At 37.4% G+C, this 12,487-nt stretch overlaps 1 protein-coding gene across 8 annotated transcripts in view; it reads left to right on the forward strand.

Moving 5' to 3' along the window:
- Positions 1-6,460: 6,460 nt before the first annotated feature.
- LOC121419891 (glucose-6-phosphate exchanger SLC37A2-like) overlaps positions 6,461-12,487 on the forward strand; it is a 36,572-nt gene continuing 30,545 nt past the window's right edge. For 7 of the 8 annotated variants that reach the window (XM_041614368.1, XM_041614363.1, XM_041614364.1 and 4 more), the window contains exons 1-2: positions 6,461-6,632; positions 11,060-11,141. In XM_041614368.1, coding sequence (XP_041470302.1) covers positions 6,565-6,632; positions 11,060-11,141 — 150 coding nt within the window. In that variant the 5' untranslated portion in view covers positions 6,461-6,564. The remainder of the gene's footprint in view (positions 6,633-11,059; positions 11,142-12,487) is intronic. The other variant, XM_041614365.1, reaches the window with a different exon arrangement.

Below are 12,487 nucleotides of genomic sequence, written 5' to 3' on the forward strand. Positions count from 1 at the left end.
AGCCATCAGTCATCAAATTTCTCATTTCTGCAATTTTGACACAAGCCTCTTTTTGAACCCCCGACAAAAACGTCCCGTGTTCGCTCAGAGCATCTATTAACATCAAAATATCGATATATTTAGAAACAATTTTTTATAGACTTTTCAAAACTGTCCCGTTTTTTATACGCACTGTGGAGAGAAAGCTGTAGGAATACTGTATGTAACATGATAGAGTTGAGAGAGGGGTGATAATAGAGGACTTTTATTTGAATACATGAGATATTAGGTATGCCACAAGCTCAGTGTTAGTTAACGGACAAGTCCAGCCCAGCGAAAAGTCTGTATGAATATAAAGAGTAAACCCCAATAAGCTCAATGCTTGAAAAACTACATCAAAATTGGATGTAAAGGAAAGTTATAACATTTTCAAGTTCCGCTCAATTTCACTTCCTGTGCCCCATTTTAAGAAAATTACTATTATGCTTTGCTATCCAATTCAGTGTTTCCACAGCTCCAAAATAAATTTCCCGAAATTGGATTCCAAATTTCCTGGAATTCATAAATATTTCCTGGAATTTTCAAGTTTAATTTTAACGAAAATCGGGCAATAATACAACGAGTGTGAATTTGTTCCAGGTGGCAAAAATCAGGGAATTTAGCATTTTTTTTGTCCCCGCCCTCTTAAAAAAAATAGGAACAACATTACGAAATGCGAGCGCGGAGCGCGAGCGAAAAATTTTGAGCTACGTATGGAGGTTAAAATCATGTGAATATAACATGAATATTTAATAGTTGCTATATTTAATAGTTGTTTCAACTAACTTTGAACTAATGGTCCAATCTAAATATCTCGATTACTTTATTCTTACATACCTTTCACTATTTCTTCTTTAAGCGCATAGGGACATGCTATGCTATGTGTGATGCGCTATACAAGAATTGAGCATTATTATTATTATTTTTATTGAGGGGAGAGCAGGGGCGGATCCAATCTTTGACAGGTGAGAGTCAGAACCCTCTGGACCGAAAGCCTTAGGACCTATATTTAAATAGTGCGAGCACGAAGCTGAACAGATAATGTATGTATGCAAATATATATGCAACTAAATGCGAGCACGAAGCTCGAGCAAAAACTTTTGATATAGGCCTACGCTTTGATCTAATCGAAAAGCGATCTGTTAAGGACTGCCATGGGCGGAAATCTGTCCCGAAATGTAGGGGGGACAACAGGGGCGGATCCAGCATCGCCAATTGGGGGGCGATTTTTTTTTCGAGCCATATGTTAATCCCCCATGCCGATCGGCCATTCGAAGATGATTTTTGTTTGTTTCGTTGAAGGAGTAGTCCTCACTTTTTAGCTTTATTCTTATAAATCAACATAAATATATAATATCATAATCCTTATCTATATAATGCTAGCGCGAAGCGCGAGCAAATTTTTTTCGGGGGGATTTTATGTATTTTTTCCTAAAATTTGAACATTCTGGGCAATGTTTGTTGTCCTGAAAAAGATGTTTATTTCGAACACGAATTGCGAGCAGATATTAACTGATGGAAAAGATACCTGTTAAAGACTGCTTTGCAGTTAGCCATGAATACATATTTCAACAATCAAATAATGCGAGCGCGAAGCGCGAGCTTAAATTTTTTGAAATTTTTACCGAAAGAATTGAAATTCTAAGCGCTTTTTGTAACTTAAACAGAATAGGTATATAACTAAACAATTGATGCGAACGCGAAGCCCGAGTGGAAAATTTTGAGATTTAGACCTAAGAATGAGACACTATTCATGTTTTGTAAATCATGAAAAGGATGAGTAATTGGGGGCCTTCCTTACACCCGGTCCTTACATTAATAATGCGAGTGCAAAGTGCAGCCATAATTTTTTTTTAATTTGAACTGATAGAAAAGGTACTTGTTAAGGACTGCTTGCACTAAACCATGAAGACGTTACTATTTCAACAACCGAATAATGCTAGCGTGAATCGCGAGTTGAAAATTGTTGACATTTCTACAAAAAGAATCGATAATTTTGATCAACTAACCAATTGATGCAAGCGAAGTGCGAGCAGCGTTATATGAGTTTTGACATAGGACCGGGACATCCTTGGGACACGTCATATGAAAATGACGACTATCTTCCTATTCCTCTTGCTAAGCACAAGTTGAAAAGAAAAGGACAATTTAATCGTTAAATTATTAATATCTTATTCATTAATGCCTAATGAGGGCGAGAAATCTGATGATATTATGGCCTGAAAATTGGACATTTCAAGCAATTTTGTAATTATGAATAGAATGCATCAGTCAAAATCTTTTTTAACCATTAATGCGAGCACAAATCGCGAGCCTAAATCTTTGATAAAATGTAAAGAAAATTAATATTGAGACATACATAAATCGCCAATTAAAATGCGAGCGAAAAGCCAGCGCGATACGTTTTGACAATCGGACTTTATTTTTTTTTCAAACTAAATGGAATACATAAAAATAATAGGTAGGGCCTACTTAATAAATCGAAATTTGCGAGCGCTCAGTGCGAGCAGAAAATCTCAATATTCAGACCATAAAGCTGTCACTTTTACAGAACACTTTTTAATTGTCAGTTTGTAAATCACACAAAATAATGACAGTTCGATTTCCGAGGTGAAATGTGTAATGTATGTTGACTTCCAAACTTGATATTTAAGCTCCATATTGAAAAATCACCTAACAGGCAATGCGAGCGCGAGGCGCGAGCGAAAATTTCATATAGTGACATAAAAGATTTTTATTTCCCAAGTCTTCTATGTGGAGCGTTGTGGCCCAGTGGATTAGTCTTCGGACTTTGAAACAGAGGGTCGTGGGTTCGAATCCCATCCATGGCGTCATTTCTTTCAGCAAGAAACTGATCCACAATGTGCTGCACTCAACCCAAGTGAGGTAAATGGGTACCGGTAGGAAGTAATTTCTTAAAAAGCTGTGTGCGCTATGAACGCCTAGCTTAGCCGGGTAATATAGGAGCGCCTTGAGCACCTAACAAGGTGGATATGTGCGCAATATAAATACCCTATATTATTATTATTGTCCTCATCTTATTTTTAGTCACTTTGGAAAATTTGACAAGCCCCCCTCCCCCCCCCCCCCCACAACAAAAGGTTTTCACCCAAAATGTAAGGTCATTTAGTCCAAAATACATGTATTATTTCGAATGTGAATGAGGCATTTTTATCCATCATAAAAGACCAAAAAAAGTAGGGGGACATTTGATATTGTGCCCCCCTACTATTTTTGGTAGGGGGACACGTTACATATTTCAACAATCAAATAATGCGCGCACAAAGCGAGCTGAGTTTTTTTTTACATTTGTTATCGTGATATCGTGATAATCGATAAATAACTAAACATGATGCAAGCGCGAAAAATCGAGATTTAGACCTACAAACGGGACACATTTTTTTTTTTATATTATGATCTGAAGCTGGATAATTATTTGAATAGAGAACAATCTGCTAATTTGTGTGTTTCAGATTTCGTCTTAGAATCTGAGCATTCTGAATGCATTGTTTAACATGAAAATAAATAAAGCGAGCTCGAAGCCCGAGCTTAATATATTTCAAGCACTTTAAATTAAAATTTGAGGAGGATGTGGATCGCACTTTACTTTTTAATAACAAAGAACTGATATCTGTCATTATTATTGCTTTGAGTGTTGACATAGGACCGGAACATTCTATGGACATTTTATCATCATTTGAAAATGATGACTATCTTCCTATTCCTCTTCCTAAGCGCGAGATGAAACTTGTCGATATTCCATTCTGAAAAAGGGACAGTTTTTTATTGTCGAATTAATATCTTATTAATTAATTAATTTAATAAGCCTATTAGAGCGTGAAATCTGTTAACATTATGGCCAGAAAACTGGACATTTTAAGCACTTTTGTAATTATGAATAGGATGCCTGCCCGAGTTGATATATTTAACGCGAGCGCAAATCTCGAGCTGATTTTTTTTTTTTTGGATAAACTGTGAAATGGGGATTTTAAGCTTGTCACAGAATTAATATTGTGATAAACATAACTCATTGATCAAAATGCGAGCGTGCAGCGCCAGCTCACACTTCTTGACAACCAGACCTGAAATTACCTGACAAATTGAATTTTCCGAGCGCGCAGCGCGAGCAGAAAATGTTAACATTCAGACCATAAAACTTACATTTCTACAAAGCACTTTTTAAAAGTCAATTTGTCAATCAAACCGAAACAATGCATATGAAAGTTCGATTTCGGAGCTGAAATGTGTTTTGTATATTGACTCAAAACTTGATATCTTAAGCTCAGGCGCGTACGCAGGATTTTTGAAGGGGGGGGGCGGTTTCGAGCTGATTTTTTTAAAAAAAAATCTCCCGCCCAGTCTCTAAAAAGTGATGAGGGGGGGGAGGTGATGATTTTTTTCTTTTTTTGTCAGCGCTGCAAATAAGACAATAACATTTAAGTGGGGATGGGGTATGTAACAGTGCGGTCATGACAAGCGAGCGAGCAGAAATGTTCTTGTTTTTGCGTTGAAAACATAACCTTTTTGTCAATAGTTTGTTGGTATCATAGTCGATGCTACATGTCCTTCGGATCGTAGCACTCATGATATGGCCTTGATCAGAACACTAGAAACTTGAGAAATGTCATGAATAATTACGAGCGAGCGGAGCGAGCGAGCAGAATAAATGTTTGCGTTTTTCCGTCAAAACATACAATTCTTCTCAATAGCTTGTTGGTAATGCCAAACCTCTTGCCGTGAGCTTAGGAACTCACAACACATCACTGTGCCTCGGTGTAGAACTGAAAGATACCGCTCCTCAACTATCCCCTCTGTAGTGCGTCTTCTTAACCAGTTATAGTTAAAATTATTTTTATCATGCTTATGTGCAATATGTAGACTGTAATGTCAATTTTTATATGGATGTAATATTTATGCACGTCTCTATTTTTACATTTTATTATCAATGAATGCAGCTTATTCTTATCTTTCCCATACTACCCTTTCTATATTCTTTTCTTTCCTGTCCCTTATTCTCCTCCCTTCTCCTTAACACAACAACTAAATTTTTAATTTTGTAACTTTTTAAGTAATGTGTCATTTAATTGTGTTGTATTATATTATGATTCAGTTTCTGTATGACATGCTGATTTTGTTATTTGTAAAGCAAGCAGTATCAGCCTTGGGGCTGCAAGTTTTGTTTTTTGTTTTTTTAATAAACCAGCTCAATTCAATTCAATTCAATGATTACATATTAGTTGATGATACATGTCCTTCTGCTCGTAAGTCTCATGATATGGCCTTGATCAAGAGACTAGAAACTTAAGAAATTTCATAAATGATTACGAGCGAGCCGAAATTTCGCGTTTTCCCGTCAAAACATACATTTCTTGTCAATAGTTTGTTAGTAAATCAAGTATTAGTCGATGCTACATGTCCTTCTATTCGTAACACTCATAATACGGCCTTGAACAGGAGACTAGATACTTATGGAATTTCATAAATTATTACGAGCGAGCGGAGCGAGCTAACCGACATTTTAGCGTTTTCCGTCATTTTGGTTTTCATATTGGTAAAACATATTTTGTAAGAAAACGTATGTCTTTGTCTTGGTTCACTTGTATTCATAAGTATACATCATGATAATCATGTATGGCCTTGTTAATGGCGATACCGTGATCATGTCGGCGACATGCGGAAATAAAAGATATGATAAAATGGAGCGAGCGAAGCGAGCGGAAATTTTTTCTGTGTTTTTCGTCGGAAACATGAGATTCTGTTCATTATTGCTGTCATATACATTATTATGTAGGGGTACCGTGCGTCTACCAGACCGACCTCTGGGGAGACAAGCAAAAAAAAAAAAAAGGGGGGGGGGGTTGAACCCCCTAAACCCCCCCCCCCCCCTTGCGTACGCGCCTGCTTAAGCTCCATATTGAGGAAGATATGTAGATCACCTAAAAGCCAATGCGAGCGAGAAGCACGAGCGAAAATTTAATACAGTGACGTGATTTTTTTTCCAAGTCTTCCCTTCATCTTATTTTATTCACTTGTCTTCCTCATCTTATTTTTCCTTCTTCTCTTTTCTCTTCTCTTTCTTTCTTTTTTTTCTTTCTTTCCCCCTATTTTTGCTCCGGCAATAGGGGATAAGTGATCATATGCATTGACCATTTTGATCCCCAAAAATTATCTGAAGAAAAAGAATATTCAAAATTGAGACTGGAAGGTTATGTCCGGGGGGCCGGGGTCGACGCCTAGGTTGAAAGAAAAATTCCGATTAGCCAGTTTAGTGAGCTCTTTCCATAGAGATGTATAGTATACATATCTATGGCTCTCTCTCTCTACACACAATAACCGGTCACACAATAGCTGATTCAGTTGAAATCACTGAGTGGTTGAAATGCAGTATCGACCCGGATATTCGGATCCTTTTCCACTGATATCGGTATATTGTGAACGTCCGGCCGGCTAGCCGACGGTGAGAGCTCTATGAAAGCGTTACAGTCGGGAGAAAGTAGGCCTCATCAGTTCGTCAGAAAATCTGACGAAATTGCTTCTTGACGGGAAATGGCACGTACTCCATTAGGTTACCATCTTGTAAAGCATTTACCCAAATGTGGAAATAGGGATATCTGGTAAGAACCTAATATTTTCAATAGTACCGGTATATATTTTCTTGTTGTGACATTGTGCGCTTTCTGCTTGGAGGGTGATGAGCGGTGTTGCATATTGTCGATTCCACAGACGGCCTGGCGCCGCGCCTGCGGGGTCTTGATCGCGCGGGTCGCTCTCCTGTGCAGCAAGCTGACAGCCGTCTGTTTCGAGGACGGGGAGTGTTTTTAACTAACATTTTTTTTCCTTGTACACAGGCAGCTCGCTATCGTCCAAGCCACCATTTAGGGGAATGCAAAATCCCCCTAATTGCGGAAGGAGCTAGGAGCTCATAATTTTGTCTTAATTTCATTTCATATAAAAATAAAAAGAACTGTCATGACTGTATCTACCAAAATTAAAAATAAAATAAAGTTCTTCTTTTGGCCAGAAATACTTCAAAATGGGGGAAAATAAACTTAATGGGGGAAAATAAACTTAAAGGGGAAAAACAGTGACTTACTTCGACTGTCGTGCAACTTCACTTCCCTGTAGTGTAGGCCTATCCAAATTTAATACACAATACAAAAAGATATGCTGACGTGACGTATCGCAATAGCGATATGCGCGAGGTACGGTACGGGTCCGGTCGGAGCTTGCGCGCGCATGCGATGTTTTGAAATCGGCAGCGGATTATTTATATGTGTGAGGAACTTCATGTTGGCTCTAAATCACCAATTTTGAGACTGATAGAAGCATGGAAAAGAATAGACGGGAATAACCGTCGTTTCTGGGGATTTATTCAACAATTTCTGACATTTTACTGTAATCCCCATTTATGTATGGTGAGTGGAGCCAACGCAGTTTAGCGAAACAACCAAAATAGAGAGACTGAAGCTTTTGGTCTAGGAAAAGAAATGAAACTTGGTGTAAAGTAAGAATATCAGTTTTTATTGTTTTTAAAATGTGATATTGCATGAATTTTATATTTTCCCCCCATAAAGTACCACCTTTGTCACTCGGAATATCCGATCGAGTTAACCGTCCTGAAGTTCAGGTAAGTGGAGCATAGTGTAGCGGTAGTGAAGTGGAGTGAAGCCTGCACAAACTTCGCTTGAGGAACTAAGAAGTATGCCATAACATAAATCACATAAAAATTAGAGAGAAAAGCTATATTTTCTCTGAAAAATACCTTGGGCTTAGCAAGTCATTCAGATTGAACAAAACAATGATGCCCTGTGTTTGTGCACCCATTCACTTTCCACAAAATGATAAAATTAAAAATGACAATTCCAAAGATCAAGTTATTGGAAAATTACTCAACCAAGTTTGACCCCAGACTAGGTACTCCAAAAACGAAATAGCATTTCTATTTGAAAGCATTACCTTAATATATTCTTTAATTTGTATCACGGATATTGAACTATAAACTCACTTCAAAATTTCCTTATAGTGAAAAATATGGCTTAAATATTCTACATGTATATTAATGTGTTGGAAATGCATACTGGCATGACCGGTCCCTAAAATTAGATGAACAATTTAAGCCAACTCACGTATTGACTTTTGGGGCACATGTCCACAGCACAAATCTAGTGCCAGTGCCTAGCCTACCTAGACTGATAAATCCACTGTTTCGGAGGAGTGTCTCAACTTGTTCTGATTTTTTTGTCCTCCTCCTACACAGACGGATGACAGCTATTGAGCTTGTAATGGAGGAGTTCCACCATCATCTTAACTACAGTGTCTATGGAGAAAAGGGGTGCTGGTTCACCCTCCTCGATTACTCCTAAATTTTGCTTTTTGACTGGGGGAAAGGAAGTAAAGATAAATTTGTATTCTAATTTCTATTAAATACATATTCTGCTTACCACCTTTCCGAGAAATATTCTGGAAAATAGCAAATTTGGATGACAAACAGATCAGGATCAGCCAGGTTCTTCTTCGATCGCTCTATGTAGCTGCAGCTGAGCTGCACGTACGGTCGTGCCGCCAACGGATTGGCTGGCACGTTCGTACGCTCAGCTGTAGCAAGCTGCATGGCAATTGAAAAAGAATCTGGCTGATCCTAATCTTCCTTTTTCCCCAGTAAAAAAACAAAATTTAGGAGTAATCTAGGAGGGTGCTCTAGCTCCACCATTATTGAGCCCAATGGCCATCATTGGTCTATTGATGGATGGGATGCCATGGATCCAAACAAAATTTTCATTGAAGCATACCCCTGACAGAAGTAGACCTATTTATCAATCTAGTTTGGCCCATACTTGAGATGAAGCAGTAGAAAGAGACAAACATGCTCCCAGTCTCTGCACCAAAGTACATACATGTACATGTAGCCTATACCTTTAATGTGGCTGGCACTATCTAATTTTATTTCAATTATTATTTTTTGTTTTTGCACAGCATCTGTTAGTCTCTGGATACCAGTTGTTCAAATGAAAATACACAGAATATTTGATGCCCAATTTTACGTGTTTACAGATAACGAGGGTCCATCTTTAATATACCTCGTTCACATCTCCTATGCGGCGAGCCGAAAAACAGCTGTTTTATTTGATTTATTAAAATCACCCATATGTAGCTGAGTACAAAAGATGTTAAAAAAATTTCATCTCGCCATACAGCGGCAGTTTGGTAAATGAGGTTACTGTCATACGTAGGTTTTATCCCTAGCCCTTGTAAGTTGTGCTGTAACTTCACATGCCCTGTACATGTACACTACATAATGATGTGAACTGAAATATCTTTTTGTTTACATTTCCCTCCAATTCAACAGCCTTCCATGTGACATGCACACCCCTAACCATGTCTTAATCCCTATTGTGAGGTCAAGGCCACTTGGCCAAGCCCCCTTTTAATCCTATTACACACCCCCTACTATTACAAACAATAGCAGTCTTGATATTCAGACCCTGTTGTGGGTAAAGAAAAATTCACACAAATAGATTTGGAAGTGCTTCAAAGGGAATTATAATACACAGCAAGGCATAAGTTTTAATAGTTACAAGTATAAGGGTGACAGTCTCTCATTTTGTGGGGTTTTATCCATACATGAAATAAAAAAGATTTCTAAAGTGAAAAAAGGCAGTACTAAATAATGTACCCTGACTTTTTTTTCAATAAATGAAAATATAAATCCCCACCTTTACATCACTCTGATATCACCATCGGATCCAATTTGCATTTTACGGCCAACTTTTAAAGATAATTGTTTTTCCGATATTGTGTAAACTTTTACCTTCTTGTCCGATTATTCTTTGTCCTCCAAAAACAACTTTTTTTTTAAATTTGGGTTGATCCTTCTTTAATGTAAATGTATGTAGGCCTCATAAAACAGTATAGCCTTTTGTGGAAGTCTTCCCAAAAGGTCTGTTCACACACATGTAAAGTTGGTTTCTAAAAAAAAAAAAACTGATGTGATTTCCAGAAAACAAAAATGTGTGATCAGAAAACTTTCCTCAATGTTGTTTCCTGCAAACTAGTCTGATGTTAAAGACTATTTACTGTGTATGGCTTCCTTTCCTTTTCATTCATCTCAATACTTTCAGCCCAGTACCCATTGTGTAATAGATTGACTTGTAATGAAGCCAAGGGGTATTGTTCATTGAATAGACAATCTTGGCTTGCAGCTTGAAGCCCTCATGGTGATCAAGTGTACACTGTCTTCATAGTCACATGGGCTTCATGGTTGCATGGGCTTCACAGTCACATGATCTAAAGCTTTCACTGACAGTTAGGATAGGAAAGCCTTTGGACAGATTAAACTGGAAGTTCACCCTGACAAAATATCTATTGTAAAAATAGCATGAAAAATATTTAAAAACATTGCCAAAGGTTTGAGAATAATTTATCAAAGAATTAAGAAGGCAATTCCACGGTCAGTTGCATTACACTTGGTGCTGTCATTTTTACAGGTGTGAGACTTTCTGTTAAGTTTAAAAGTTTTTTTTATAAAAATGGAAGTTACAATCCATCGGCTGTGTAAACAGTTGCAGATGAAAGTACACTTCAGGCATAGATTCATCACACTTGAAGTTTATGAGCTATTACAAATTTATGCATGATGTTTTGAGTACCGGTATTTATGCTGGTATATATGTACAAGTGTGTGTGCTATGTATACCAGATATTGAAATTCTTTTTCGCATGTCTCAATCATCTTTGGATTTCATGAATTCTATTTGGCTTTTTCTTCTGATAAAACACTGCAGAAAAATAAGCTGACTTTCAACCTACATTCTTTATTGAGAACATTGTATTAGTATTTTTGTTTGAATTGTCTAAAAGACTCTATGGAAATGAGCCCCTGAAATATCTTCTCAGTATGAGTATTATAGCTCTGTGTGCTCTCTAGAGTCCCTTTGGAAGTGTTAAATGGTCCCTGATGTGCACAATTAACATTCATGAACGGAATATTATTTGTAGTATTTCTTATTCATTCAACCATTGATTGATTTCACTGTTTATATAGGTACAAGGGTTATATCCTGATCCTGACATTCCTAGCATACACTACATATCATCTATCAAGGAAACCTATTGGAGTTGTTAAGGTGAGTCTGATTATGGTAGAAATGATTAGCATTTTATGTAATCGACGAGGATGATGATATATAGGGATAATAATTACACTGGCGTAAATCCATGATGTCATACTATTCACTGGGGTGCAGGGGGGGGGGGTGACAGATTAGATCATCCTCCCTTAAACTACAGGTTCACAATTTGGATTTACACCAGTGAATGATTACATTTTGTTACAGAAAAAAGCACTTAGGATAATATTTCATACACATTTCAGATGTCACACAGATAAATTATTTTTTGAAAACAAAATCCTTAAAGTTAATGATATATATCTGTTCCAACTCGGCCAATTTATGTACAAACTAAATAAAGATGATCTCCCCGCAATTTTTTCAATTATGTTCTGCAAAAACTCCTCTGTACACGATTATCCTACAAGACAACGAAACTCTTATCACCTACCTCCAACCCGAACTTTACTTGCAAAAAATTCTTTTGTTTTTTCTGGTCCTGTATATTGGAATTCCTTGCCCAACGCCTTTAAGGAATCCCCAAGCATCACAATTTTTAAACATAACCTTAAAAAGATGCTTATTTGCCAATACTTTACACAAACAAGTCAATCTACCACATAACCAAAACCATATACAATTTTTTTTTTTCCTCCCACCATACAACTTGCCTGCTACCTGTTTCCGCACCTGCCATGCTCTTCTTTGCACCTCCAATTGTACCTGCACCCCCTCTCTCCCTATATTTGCCTCTGTTCTTCCCTCATAATCACAATTATTGTAACCATGTTGTTATTTTTTATTATTTTTTTTTGTTATTACTATTATCATTTATTCTAATTTGGTTCACTCTTTCGTTGTTACCTTCGATATTTTGTACAGCCTCCTTTTAAACTGTCTTCCGTCTCTCCTTTATACTATAGTTTTGTAATATACGTATTGAAACTAAGTTACGGGGGCTTGCCTCCCATACAAGCTTCGCTTTTCTTGGCAAGCCCCTCCGTTCTGTTTTATATAGTTATTATAGTCAAAGTTACTTTAGTTTGCAGTTTGCATTAATTCTCATTGTTTATACCTTATTTCGATTGATGTTGTACCAGGGCGCGACAAACCCGCTTGCCCGCTTGCCCGGGCAAGTGAAAAAGACGTGCGGGCAAGCACCTCTCAAAGTCAATTGATCGGGCAATTGCCCGATCGGGCAAGTGGTTGTTGCGTCTTTTTTTTCTGTGCCGTACTTCATTTTTCCATGAATCATCCAAAATCCACACTCAAAATCATGAATAAGCCTTAAAAAATAGCGAGTAGCGCAGTTTCAAATTCCGAAATTGCGTTATTTTTTCTGTACCACGTATTTCCATACA

Source organism: Lytechinus variegatus, chromosome 8 (assembly GCF_018143015.1).
Source record: "Lytechinus variegatus isolate NC3 chromosome 8, Lvar_3.0, whole genome shotgun sequence".
Classification (NCBI taxonomy): domain Eukaryota; kingdom Metazoa; phylum Echinodermata; class Echinoidea; order Temnopleuroida; family Toxopneustidae; genus Lytechinus; species Lytechinus variegatus.